Below are 13,551 nucleotides of genomic sequence, written 5' to 3' on the forward strand. Positions count from 1 at the left end.
GCCCCCCTCAATGTACGTAAATTGTAACGTAGTTAAATTGACAAAAAGTAGAAAAATAGTGAGTGTAGTAGCTCTTCCCTCCCCATTCCCCTCTCATAAGGTGGACTGATCATTCTGCTACGGGTACACCAACAAGTTACAGATAGCCAAACTGATTAGTGGCTTAGGCAGGGCTAGACAGGCTCAGCATGTTATGCCAAATGAGGGAAAAATAATCTCTTTATAATCTTCATAACATATTACATGAAATTAAATTAGTAGTAAATTAAATTGTTCTAGTAAATATGAATTAACCCGTATCAGTTTCAATAATTTTTTGTGTTAATTATTCTTATTTGCATTAATTTTGTATAAATCACGAGTCAGTGTGCCTCTTCAAACCGTACGTTGAAGATTATCATTTTACTCTACCTAATCATCCATTATGATAGGTGAACAATACATTATTTTGACTGTGATCTGTAAATTCCAACCGCCTGCGGTTTGATAATTCTTGTTGCAAAAAAAAAAAAAAACATAAAAAGATACAATTTATTACTGAACTGAAATTTAATGCATATAAATTAAAAATGTCTATGATGTAAAATTTAAAAATGAACAATCAAGTTAAGAAGAACTCACAGTATCAGAACCTTTCTATTGCTTTAGAAGTCGAGACTCAATTTAAACGACTCAGCCATTATCAAAGCTGCTTGCATCTGTGCAGTGTACCGGTACTGTTTTGCAGCACAAACAAGGCAAAATATTCCCGCTGGAACGCGCTCGGCTAGTTAGACCCCCCGATCGACCATCAGCTGTTATCACTGACTGGGTTGGTAAAACCCACAACCCAATGCCAGCAAGGAGAACAATTCATCAATCTGTCCCGCTTCAGTGTATTCTCAAGCATAATGAGGGAAAGGTGGTGTTTCGCAGTGGATCGGTTCGTTTTGGTTGCGCTAGTAGCGGGATGTTTGCTGGTAGCGGTCGCTGCACAGGCAGACTACATCCAACAAGAGGTATGGATTTCCCCTGCTTTTGTAGACAAAAAAACCCTCCCCCCCTCCTTTCCTTTGCTGGGTAAATCCAACTGTCGCGTTGTAACCGATCGTCTGTATCTTCGCAGCAATGTGTTACCGCCAGCAGCAGGGCAGGCTACTGTACGACGAAGGCAGAATGTCCCGATCAGGAGCAAGTGGATCTACGGGCAGCAACTTGCAGCGATGCTACGCATTACTGTTGTCCGGACCGGAGCGAGCAGCTGCCGTCGAGGAACAGACCGAAGCTGCTCACCCAGTGCGACAGTAACAGAGGGTACTGCGTAAAAGGTGACGCGTGCAGCGTGCGTACCTTCCGCCTGCGTTCGAACAGATGTCCTGCGTACGAGGAGGTTTGCTGTCCGAAAAGTGCCTTTCCGGAGGAGTTTCACGCGACGCAGGTAGCGAAACACGACCTATCGATAGGTGCGACAACCAGTACTACTTCTACTACGACTACTACTACGACTACAACAACAACTACTACTACTACCACTACTACTACTACTACTCCAAATCCTGTTGGTGAATCAGATCAAATCTTGGAGATACAAGCAAGCACTACACCCGTGTCGGCTACTACTGCAAATTCATTGGGAACATCACTCGATGCAAAGAGCAGTGAAGGCACTGGAGCCTCCGAACCTACTAAACTCCCGATTCCCCTTCGTCCGATCACTCCCGATCAACAGACGGTGGAGTCTACCGATGTGAACAATGCCACCGATTCTATCGAGAAATCGGCAAAACCGACTACCAACACCTCGGATGCGCAACTCGAACTCACCTCATCTTCCGAATCCAACGACATCGTTACATCAATAATCGATACTGCGTTAGTGGATGATAATTCTCTGCAAGAAACGGACACAACCACCATCCCTGTCATACCACCAAACACCGCCGACCCGCCGCAAACTCCTGCCCTAATGGGTCAATTCACCCCGGAAAGCTTCTCCTACCAGGACTGCGGCCAGCTCAATCTGAACGGTGTCGTGGAACGTACGATCAATGAAGATTTTCGCGCAGAATATGGCGAGTTCCCCTGGATGGTGGCACTGTTCGAGCTGCCGGAGCAGCGCTACTGCTGCAATGGGGCACTGATCGACCCGAAAGCCATCCTAACAACGGCACACTGTGTGACGAACTGTGGTGTCCGTGCGGCCAACATTATGGTACGGTTCGGTGAGTGGAACATGAGCTCGACGCATGAAATGCCAATTCCACGTGAGGATATTGGAGTGAAAAGCGTTCACCAACATCCCCGGTACAGCCCTTCTGCCCTTCTTAACAACATTGCCGTGCTGGAGCTAGCCCATCCGGTACAATATCAAGCGACGATACAACCAGTGTGTCTGCCGTCGGCCAACCAACCGCTTCGGGCGATGGAGAACATGATCGCCACAGGCTGGGGCAGAGTGATGGAAGAGAACGCACCACTGACGCAGATATTGAAACGGCTCGATCTACAGCGCATGGAACCGAGCATTTGTCGGGAGGCGCTGAGACGGGTGCGACGACCGTATCCCTTCATACTGGACAGCAGCTTCGTATGCAGCACCACCAATCATGGCGATCAGGAAAGACCTTGTGATGGAGATGCCGGTGCTCCGGTTGTGGTGGAACTACCCGGCACGACCAATCGATACTACCTGCACGGGTTGGTATCGTGGGGATATGGTTGCCATCAGAAGCAGATACCTTATACTGTGCTGACAAAGGTGGTCCATTTCCGAGAGTGGATCGATCGTATCGTTTCAGGCTTTAAAAAGAAGGTCAAAAAGGGACACTCCAAACAGCGTGAGTAGTGTCGTTCTCGTGATGGTGGAACATTCTTTCCAAGTTATTTGTGCTCAACTTCAATAAAAACGTACAACATTTTCCAAAAACATCCACTTTATTCTTCGTCACTGCTTTGATCTACAGCATTTTGTTGCTGCTGCCCCTCCAGCAGCTCCTTCTCGTACGTGTAGCTCCAAATGTTGAGATCTTCACCCTTTATCACGCCATCGATCCAGTCGCGATGGTACGCCACATTCGTTAGGACCGTCGGTGTAGCCTGCTTATTGCAGTCGTAGCCCCACGAGCTAAGCCCGACCAGATAGTACCGTTCGCTACCAGGCACCGTCTCCATCATGTACGGTGAGCCCGTATCGCCCCGGCACGGCAACATCTCCGCGTCCTGTGCCGTGGTGCAGAGGAAGCTCGAATGCAGCTGAAACCGGCGTCCCATCAGCTTGCGCAGCGTCTGCTGACACAGCTCGTGCGACAGATGGTGCAGTTGCGCCTTCTTCAGGATCGTCTGGGGAAGCTTCCGCGGCACGACAAAGTTCGGTACCTCACCCCATCCGACACCGGTCACGTCGGTACCAGTCGAGGGAACCATGCCAGCCGGTGGCAAACACACCACCCCGACCGTGTGATTCAACTCGACCGTATCGCCCAAGATGACGATCGCGATATCGTTGACCTTGCTTGTCATACTGTACTGCGGGTGCAGGTAGATCCTTTCCATCTCACTGTCGATGTGGGGTATCGGTTCGCGCACCGTACTCATGTCCCATTCACCGAGCCGCACCACCAGCGAGGACACATCGGACCGGTACGGGTGTAGGCAGCTGGCCGTGGTGAGTACGGCGGCCCGATCGATCAGCGCACCGCCGCACAGGTACTTGAGCGCACTTTCCGTCTTGGTGCGAGCAAATATAGCCACCGTCCAAGGGTATTCCCCGTACTCGGACTCACTGAACTGATTGTTCTCGATCGTGAAGATCACACCGTGCGGATTCCGGTGACCACAACCCTCGATCTCATACGGTGGGATGTGTACCGGTGGTCTTTTCGACGCTTGCTGAGTGTCGTTTGCATCTCCGTCACCCGCTGTTGTAGGTGACGCTGTTGACGATGGAGGAACAATCGTTACTTGATCATCCGCATCGCCGTCCGTGATCGGCGGGATGGTAGTAGCCTGTTTCGGCTCCGCACAACACTGCATCAGATGATCATTGCAGTCATCCAGTGGATGTCTGATATCGATGATATTCTCTCCCGAATGACTAACCACACCGTCCGTGCACTGATATTGATACACGCAGATGCCATCCTCGCCCTTGCTCGTGGTGCAGAACTACAACGATGAATTCGCACAAATTAATGAAACTTTTGCTAGTGATCTTGCATCATCTACCTACCTGTTCACTGTTGGTGCTCACTTCGACGTTCTGTGCCACAATTCCAGCCGCCAAGCACAACGCCGAAACAGTCCACCACATCAATGACGCCATATTGTTTAGCGCGAGTATGTTTTGCAAGAGTGCTTCCTATCCGCAAGCCACAAATGGCACGAATGAGGGACTGCTTGGTATAGTGCATACCGTTTCGGTTATCAGCTACAGGGCAGGGCTGTGTGTTGGTAACCTTTGGAAGCCTGTAGGTCCTCTCGGTGGGATTCCCCACTGATCGTGCAGTGTTTGTTTTTTTATAAACTGGTATAAACTCCCAGAGATACGTTTGTTTTCCACGAAAGTGTCAAAAGCCATACAGTGGCTCACTAAATTGATGGTACATAGAATATGTTCGTAGATCTCGTAGCCAGTTCTCAAGTTCGACTTAAATTGTTGATACACATCAATGGAAAATCTTTACATTGATTCGCATCCATTCTAGGGAGAAGCTCTGAGCAAAGAATTGGCTTTGGAGTTGGAACGCTATCTTACTTTGTCTCAGTTATATTTAAGACAAATCATACAAAGTCACCTTATTTCGAAGTCAAACGATATACTTATGATAATGTGGATGAATGTGCCACCTTTGAGTCTATAATTTAATTTATATCATCGAAAAGGGCCTTTGGTCTCCTCAGGCTATTATTAAATAATGAAAAATGACTATCTAAACATGTTGTCACTCTATGGCCCCGGCTTACATGGATGTATCACTTTTCCATTGCCCCATTTCTTTATCTCTCTGGATGATTTTGACGACTCATCACTCACGGTCGACTGCCATTCCGGATGATTCCAACTCCGGATGACTCCAACTCTGGATGACTTCCGAACTCAACTTTATCACTCCGGTCGATTCCGACACCGTATGATTCCAACTCCGAATGACTAAAACTCCGTTTGATTCCAACTCCGGATGACTTCAACTCTGGATGACTCCAATTCTAGATTACCTCAATTCTGGATGACTAAAACTCCGTATGATTCCAACTCCGGATGACTCCAACTCTGGATGACTCCAACTCTGGATGACTCCAACTTTAGATGACTCCAACTCTGAATGACTAAAACTCCGGATGACCCCAACTCTGGATGACTTCCGGACTCAGCTCTATCACTCCGGTCGATTCTGACACCTTATGAATCCAACTCTGGATGACTAAAACTCCGTATGATTCCATCTCCGGATGATTCCACCTCCGGATGACTCGAACTCTGGATGAGTCCAACTCCGGATGACTCCAACTCCGGATGACTTAAATTCCGGATGACTCCAACTCCGGATGACTCCAAATCTGGATAACTCAATGAATCAGTGAATCTATATATAAATTATCAAATGAAATCACACCACAATGGTCGCAAAAAAGTAGAAAGCTGTTCAGACAAATAACAGTTTACGGACAGTACAAAATTATCTTAGATTGCAAATCCTATGCAAGCTGTAACATCATTTTCGAAAGCCACTGTATGCATACAGATCTACAAATATACAGCTATCATTTGCATTTTCTTTCTAGTGTGAATCCACGGCTGTTGTACATGTTTCAATGTCTTCCCAATCACTTGCACGTAATCGTCCGTTTGATAAGTATTGACCTTTTCTCGCTGACGGGGTTGGGAATTCCCCCACGCTATCGGCTGCCGCGCTCACAGTGCACACTGGAATATTGCTGCTGTCAATCTACCACTAACCGCGATTAACTTTCAGCCAATCAAGGCGGCTGTGTGTGGCGTGCGATCAAAGTCGGCCTGGCACCGCTTGCACACTTGGTTGCGCTTTCCCAAAACTGCCAATGTGACCACAGTGTGTGAGTGCGGCTGTTGCGTACCAAAGCGGGCAGCAGCAAGTATGGCGTACTGAGGAGCAATTCAACGCCGCGGTACTACACGTTCCTGAACATTCGTATCGGTTAGGTTTCCCTCTTTTCTTGATGGCTTTTTCACTCCGAATTGGCATCCGCACCACTGACAGCAAACGATGCTTGGTGTTGGTGGTGCTGGTGGTGCTACTGACTGTGCTGGCCTGCCTACCACCCTCGGTAGAGGGGAACTTTCCCGTTGGGAAATTTCGACGCTGCAACAACAATAAGGGCATTTGCGTGTCGCGCGAACAGTGCCTGAACGGGCAGATCAACACAGTGGGCCATACGCAGATCGAGCCGCGCCTGCTGAACGACGACGATATTGATGAGTGCGATGTGTACGGTATGCAGTGCTGCAACCTACCGAGCACCAACGTGCCGGCCGACAGTGACGAGGAGGAACAGGAGGAGGACGAAAAGGAGAAGAAGGGAGGCACGGTGACGACCACCACGACAGAAGAGCCGGACGATCCGGACTGGAGTCGACAGTGCGGCCAGCGGACGGACGTCACGGAGCGGGCCGACCAGGACGGTGAGACGAATCGGTTCGAGTTCCCGTGGAGTGTGGCGTTGTTTAGCAAGGCGCAATTTTTTGGCAAAGTGCGCAAAGAGTTCCTGTGCGGTGGGACGCTGATCGACGACTACCTGGTGCTGACGGCGGCCCGGTGCGTTAATCAGAAGGATCGCAACACGCTCGTGGTGCAGCTGGGCCGCTGGAACTTGGATGCCGGGAAGGAGTCACGCATGCAGGTAAGAATGATGATCATGATTCGTTAACGTTCACTTTTCAATGGATGTATTTTGTCGTAGGAAATAGCCGTAGAGGAGCTTATCATCCATCGGGGCTACGTGCTGTCAAGCCATCTGCACAACGTCGCACTGCTCGTACTAGCCAACGGCGCTCAGCTTGGCCGGGCGGCCAATCGGGTCTGCCTGCCCGACCATAGCGTACAGTTCGGGCCGGACACCCTGTGCTACGTTGTCGGCTGGAGCAACTCACCGTCACCGAACACGGCCAACCGACAGCTGAAGCTCCGGTCAATGGTTGCGCCCGTGCAGGAATGTACGGCCACGATCAGGCGTTCCACGGGCGCGTGGGATTTTCGGCTGCTCAGCGAGAACATCTGCACCACCTACCTGGACGATACGGTGCCGTGTGAGCGGGCACCCGGGTCGGGGTTCGTGTGCGAATCGCCCACCCTACCCGGGCAGTACTTTCTGGTGGGCATCGCGTCGTACGCAGTGCGCCAGTGCCACAAGTACCGGGCGCACGATGTGTTTGTGCACGTGCCCGATTACATTGAGTGGGTTGACGGCCATGTGGTGAATCAGAGCCGGCAGACGAGCTTCTATCGGCCCGATCCGATCAGCGTCGATTAGACGTAGGGCCATGCAGGCGAGGATTTAGCGAATAAATGATTCTTAAGGTGCATAATCTTTGAAATGCGTGCTAATTTCTGTTATTTTCAAAGTCCTAACTCACTATGTGCTTTAATTCTTATTGAGGATCACTGATAGTCCTTAAGCGTGGTCCTGTGGTACAGTCGTCAACTCGAACGACTCAATAACATTCCCGTTGTTATGGGTTCAAGCCTAGAATGGAACGTCCTCCCCCTTTAGCAAGGATTGTCTATCCTGCTGCATGAAGAATAAGTCCCTAAGCCCATAGAGGTTTAAAACAGACCTCTAGGCTGACCACGAAACACTGCCCACAAACAATAAGACAAGCGTTATTATTCTAGTTAATTTATTGTCTCATCCATATTTCCCATCCCAAAAGCCCATTCCCGATCACGTTCGCTGCCGATCGAGGAACGGGATTTTGCGAGCAGCGCGTCTAAGTGTAGAGGTAGAAGCTGTCAGTAATATTATGCTGCCGCAGATGATCGTCGATCCATCCGCGGAACATTGGCACGTTCACGTACACCCCGGGGATGCCATCCTCGCCACACCCAATGCCCCACGCCACCATACCGGCCTGGTAGTAGTGGTTGACCGAGCCCGGAATTGGGCAGATCAGTGGCGACCCACCGTCGCCCTTGCACGTATCGCGGCCCTTCTCACCGCCGGCGCAGATGAAGCTCGAGTGCAGCTTGAACCGCCGGCCGAGGCGCGTCGTACGCAGCGCCTTCTGGCACTCTTCGTTCGGCATAATGGGCAGCTCGATCTTCTTCAGTATCACCTGGTACGTGCCCTGCTTGCCGAACACATCCTTGCCCCAGCCGCTGGCGAAGCAGCGCGACATGTCGAAGTTGTGGTTCGCCGGCGGCAGACAGATCGTGTTGACCGTCTCCATCAGATCGGCCGGCTTGTCCAGGAACAGCAGGGCAACGTCGTTAAACAGACCACCCTTGTAGAACTCGGCGTGCGAAACGATCTCCACCACGTTACGATCCTGCGCGAAAGAGAAGATCCCTCGTTAGTGAACGGCTGTGAAAGGTGTCCCCCCTTCTGATCGCTCGTAACGTACCTGATAGTCAAACATTTCATTCTTGGTCTGCGTGTCCCACTCGCCCAGTCGCACCTTCACCTCCTCGATCTTTCGGTTCTGCACGCAGTGAGCCGCCGTCAGGACGACCGACGGGTGAATGAGGGAACCGCCACACTGGTACACGTTGATCACTTGGTCCAGCGCTTTCTCCTCCTTCAGGATGGCCACCATCCACGGGAACTCACCGTACTCCGATTCGCCGTCGTTGTCGCCGGTAATGCGGAAGCCCACACCGTCCACATTGCGGAGGCCACACTTTTGCGGCACGCTGACCGTCTTGTCCAGCGGGTTCTGGGTACCGGTTCCGACTTTATCTGTATGAATGGGATGCGTGATTAGTGCTGCTGGAAGGGTGGATTTCTCGTCATTGGTTAATGATTTGCAAGCAAGCAGAGGTTAGTAAGGGGTTAGGGCACAAAAAAGCTACCTGGTTGGGTACCCTTCACACCACCACCTGGGTTATATCCACCACCAGTGCCGGGGTGTTTAGCACCGCCCGGGCCCCCATGATGTTGTCCAGCTCCGCCCGGTTGCTTTCCTGGTGTCGGCGTCGCCTCTTTGCCGGGAGCAGTAAGCCCAATGACATTAGGCTGTCCACCCTGTGTTCCCGGTTGCACTTGACCGGTACCGGCTGGACTGGAAGCACCAGCTCCTCCAGGTGCAGGTTGACCGACTGCTGGACTACCTCCGGCACCACCAGTTCCTCCAGGAATTTGTTGTCCAGGTTTTGGAGCACCTCCAGCACCAGTTCCAGGACTACCAGCACCTCCCGCACCTTGTTGTCCAGGCTTTGGAGTTGGAGCGCCTCCTGCACCCGATCCAAGACCTCCCACACCTCCAGCGCCTGTTCCAGGACTGCCTGCACCTCCCGCACCTTGTTGTCCAGGCTTTGGAGTTGGAGCGCCTCCTGAACCTGTTCCAGAACCTCCAACACCTCCAGCACCTGCGCCTCCAGCACCTTGTTGTCCAGGCTTTGGAGTTGGAGCGCCTCCTGCACTTCCTACACCACCTCCAAGTCCTCCAGCACCGCCAGGCTTTTGAGTGGATGCACCACTTGCACCAGTTCCAGTGGGTCCAGCTCCTCCAGCACCACCAGGCTTTTGTGTTGGAACGCTTCCAACCCCTGTTCCAGCACCTCCGATACCTCCCGTTCCTTGCTGTCCAGCTCCAGTTCCACTAACTGGTGTGCCAGTGCCTCCTTGCTGCGGTTTACCGGTACCCGGTTGCCCAGCGGTGGGACCTGATCCTAAATCCGAAACAGGGGGACCACCACCCTGCACTTGCGGTACCTGTTCACGATCCTTCACCTGATTCGCGGAAGTACCTCCGAGACCACCTGGAATCAGATCTGCACCGGCCAACACCGTCTGCTCGTCGCTTTCGGAGCCAGACGACGAGCAGGAGCTGTCACCCCGACAGCCTCCATGGCCCTGTCCGTGTCCATGTCCATGGCCCTGACCCTGTCCATGAGGTTTACCATAACCACCACCAGTGCTACCACCACCCAATCCACCGGCAGGTCCACCGGCACCCGCAGGCTTATTACCGGTGCCCAAGTTTCCTGGTCCGCTGGGTGTTGTCGGCACCTGGCCCGTTCCCTGGCCGGGTGGAACGGATCCCGCTCCTCCGGGGCCTGGGTTAGGGACGGTAACAGGAACCGAATCGGGTCCCCCTGGAACCGGCACCGGTACGGGGCTGGGCCCAGGTATGGATGGTGGCGGTGGCACCACATCGTCCTCTTCGCCCTCCGGATATGGGCAGCACTTGAGCAGATAGTCCTCGCACTCATTGTCCGGGTTGAAGCGAATGTCGATGATATTGGCACCGTCCGTGTTCAGCTCGCCGTTCGGGCAAAGGTGAAGCTTCACGCACTCACCGCCAGTACATTTCTAAAAGGAAGAAAGCAGAATGCAATCAAGCGTCTTTAGAACCGGTCGTACATGTACGACGAATGGGGAGATAAGAGAGTTTGTGTCTGTGTGTGTGTTTGTGTGTGCGCGCAAAACGGTGTTGAATCTCGCGGATTCTTTTTTAGGATGTTTATGACTAGCTAGCGAAAGTTGTTGTGCCACTTACGATAACCTCCTCATCTTCGGATCGCACCAGAACCAGGCACACACCGACCAGCAGTAGTAGTAGCCCCTGTCGCCACAGCATCGTGTGATCGAGGCGCGATCAAACGCGATCTAACGGGAATGTGCGGGAAGGTGAGAAGAAAACAAAATCACACTAATTAGAACGTGTTCAGCACGCTAAAAACATCACTGCTGAAAGGAATGGATCACTTGATCGTACGTGTGCGTTGCCTACTACGCCGTCTAATTAATGCGTTTGAATCACATTACATTAGCACGTTTCGCTTTACTTTCACGATTTTTGGGGGATTCACCTTCCTCCTTACCTTGCAAAACCGTACGGTCTTAACGAATCTTATGCGCAATCTTCTCCACCTGCAATTCGCTACGATGTGAATGGGTATTTGTATCAAAAGTGCTGAACACACGCACTTTAGCCTGGACTGAAACTTTCCCCAACCGCTTCCCAGTGCGGTTCGGCTCGAACTGATTCTACCGAGCGCTGGACCATTGCCTCGAAACCGCGACGCAATCGGTTGGCATGAACATCCCCCAAAGGTCTACCCCCCGAAGCCAAAGCAAACCGATCGCGGGTTTGCCCCACCACCCAATCGCGGGACCAGTTCGCGACAATCGGAACCCGAGCGTTGAATCTCTGTGTGTGAGAGTGTGTGTGTGAGCATACAATCTGCTCCCTTCGGAAGGCTTGTTTCGCTTGAGGCATGGGGTTCCGAATGCATCATGTGTATACGTCGCAACTGAAAACAAAACAAGACAACATAAAACGGATTAAAAAAGCTGGAATCTGGATGTAATGCTTTACGCATACAAAGGTGCGTTCTGATTGATGATATCGTGAAACAAAGAACTGCGATCTGCGTGTCATAACGTTTTTGGCGGTCCGGTAGCATCAAACGAGCATCGATCCGGGTGGAGGAAACTCAATACTCTTTCCTCGAAGGAGCGTAATTCGGTAGAACAGTAGAATTGGGTCTGGAGCTGAGACCTTAATCGAGTTAGACTTGCTCTAATCTTTGCGTTCTGGCTAGGGGTGGCACTGTGAACAGATTTCATTGTTTGTTTTCCTTACCACCGACCTTCGCTGATGAACCCAATCAAGAGGTGGGGTGTGTGTGTGTGTATGTGTGTTATTTAACATTTCGTGACCGCTTAAACGTTGATAATGTACAACCCAGCTGCTGCGTCCCGGTAAGGTGGAACGATGCTTCAGGGAGTAGCAATGCCACTCACGTATCTCATCGCACAAGCAACACTCCCTTTGGCCGTTGAGTGAAATCGTGTACCGAGATAGGGCTTGCGGGAAGTTGGCTGGGAAAACCTGGAATAATTATGTTCCAACACAATCCAACCGGAAAGATGCTCCGTACTTTCCCAGCAAAATCGAAATCGAACCCGGGCTAAAATTGGGTTTTTTGTGTTTATGGAGCGGGATTTCATGTTTGAACGCTATTTCCTGGATTTGTTTGCTGGACAAGGATTATTAAGTTGCCCAGCAACATTAGTCAGACTAGCTGTATGTAATAGATCACATAGATCATGCTTCTTTCGCCGTGATCTTGCTTTACTCTGTGCTAGGCAAGCTGACTGTTGCTAACATTCGGTATTGGTTAATTGAAGGCTCATCTGAAGGGATTTTATTATGTTGTGGAAACTTCAGCGCTAAAGCGAGAATACTCCCAATTCTTTAAAACTATGAAAATGACTTCAAACTTCTTGATTATTTAATTCATTAATGATCTATCTTCGGCGTCGCATTCGTTGCTTCTATATTCTGAAGACGTGAACGTTTATTACATAATAACTTAACTACCAATCGTGACCTTGGCACCACCCTACTTGATCATAAACTAAATTGCAACGATCACTACTTAGCTGTGATGGACAAGGCCAATCGAACGTTAGGTTTTATTACACGAAATGTGTCAGACTTTACCGGGTTTCTCTAGATAATTCAACACTGTAAGCTTCATTTCCAATCCGCAGTACACGAAGTAATGCATGAGAGATACTTCGAGATGCCATTTGTTATTGTTGAAATGTATTTTACGGGAATGAATTCTTTGCTTATGATGTTGAGCTGGCTAGAGAACCCTTGTAAAGGACCCAATGTCCATCAAAGCTGATTATTCTTCGCTAGTTCGTTCTATACTAGAATTGAACTCGGTAGCTTGGGCGCATTCTAAAGTTGTTTGGATCAGTAGACCATAGTCGATCCAGCGTAGGTTTACTAGATTAGCTCTCCGTAACTTGCCGTGGTTGGGCCAATTACCACAACTGCACACTGCACTCACTGCTTCCTGTTGGATCTTGGCTTTTAGACGACAAGTTTCAAAGGCAACATTTATTTTTATTTTGCTAAAATGTAACGAAAATGACGCTCCGTTCGAAAATTCTACTCAAAAATTCAAATGTTTAAGCCCCTAAAAGAGCCCTTCGTGCCCATGACACATTCCGTCTTACTATCTCCAGTAATGTTTATGCCATGCCTCTATAACCGCAATACGCAAAATGTGTAATAAATTTAGCTCGTATCACGACCACTATCACTTCAACACTTCAATATTTAAAGATAAAATCCTATTGGCAGGAACGACTTAACAATGTGGCGAACTGAACCTAATTTTAAGTGTCAGAAATAAGATCTAAAATGCTCAATTAGACATAATTTCTTTGAATAAATATCAATAATGGAGATACTCACTCACTTTCAGGTCTCATTTGATTGTTCGTATGTAATGATCTTCTCTAGGGCGGATGTTAGTAGCCCTTTCAGTCAGAATTCTCGCCGACACCATCGTTATTAGTGCGCCGAAATCCCACCAATCTCCACAGGTCGACATCTATATCGTCGTAAAGATA

At 50.1% G+C, this 13,551-nt stretch overlaps 4 protein-coding genes across 5 annotated transcripts; 2 read left to right on the plus strand and 2 right to left on the minus strand.

Moving 5' to 3' along the window:
• The first annotated feature begins 446 nt into the window (after window positions 1-446).
• On the plus strand, window positions 447-2,905 carry LOC1280859 (serine proteinase stubble). Its single transcript, XM_061659741.1, has 2 exons — window positions 447-998; window positions 1,106-2,905. The coding sequence occupies exons 1-2, from the start codon at window positions 891-893 to the stop codon at window positions 2,822-2,824; spliced, it is 1,827 nt and encodes a 608-aa protein (XP_061515725.1). The 5' UTR covers window positions 447-890; the 3' UTR covers window positions 2,825-2,905.
• On the minus strand, window positions 2,895-4,581 carry LOC1280858 (phenoloxidase-activating factor 2). The gene is made up of 2 exons (XM_320725.3): window positions 4,208-4,581; window positions 2,895-4,143 (listed from the first exon to the last, which is right to left on the minus strand). The coding sequence occupies exons 1-2, from the start codon at window positions 4,298-4,300 to the stop codon at window positions 2,914-2,916; spliced, it is 1,323 nt and encodes a 440-aa protein (XP_320725.3). The 5' UTR covers window positions 4,301-4,581; the 3' UTR covers window positions 2,895-2,913.
• Window positions 4,582-5,801: 1,220 nt separating this feature from the next.
• LOC133393707 (inactive CLIP domain-containing serine protease A30) lies at window positions 5,802-7,549 on the plus strand. Its single transcript, XM_061659747.1, has 2 exons — window positions 5,802-6,855; window positions 6,916-7,549. Exons 1-2 carry the CDS (start codon window positions 6,175-6,177, stop codon window positions 7,483-7,485), a joined length of 1,251 nt encoding a protein of 416 aa, XP_061515731.1. The 5' UTR covers window positions 5,802-6,174; the 3' UTR covers window positions 7,486-7,549.
• Window positions 7,550-7,835: 286 nt separating this feature from the next.
• LOC1280856 (phenoloxidase-activating factor 2) lies at window positions 7,836-11,340 on the minus strand. Of its 2 annotated transcripts, none has more exons than XM_061659732.1 (5): window positions 10,998-11,340; window positions 10,673-10,782; window positions 9,024-10,485; window positions 8,576-8,910; window positions 7,836-8,500 (listed from the first exon to the last, which is right to left on the minus strand). In XM_061659732.1, exons 2-5 carry the CDS (start codon window positions 10,751-10,753, stop codon window positions 7,943-7,945), a joined length of 2,436 nt encoding a protein of 811 aa, XP_061515716.1. In that variant the 5' UTR covers window positions 10,754-10,782; window positions 10,998-11,340; the 3' UTR covers window positions 7,836-7,942. The 2 variants fall into 2 exon arrangements, with proteins under 2 accessions (XP_061515716.1, XP_061515717.1); XM_061659733.1 differs by having other exon boundaries at window positions 10,143-10,485; window positions 10,998-11,161.
• Between the last annotated feature and the right edge of the window lie 2,211 nt (window positions 11,341-13,551).

Source organism: Anopheles gambiae, chromosome 3 (genome assembly GCF_943734735.2).
Source record: "Anopheles gambiae chromosome 3, idAnoGambNW_F1_1, whole genome shotgun sequence".
Lineage (NCBI taxonomy): Eukaryota > Metazoa > Arthropoda > Insecta > Diptera > Culicidae > Anopheles > Anopheles gambiae.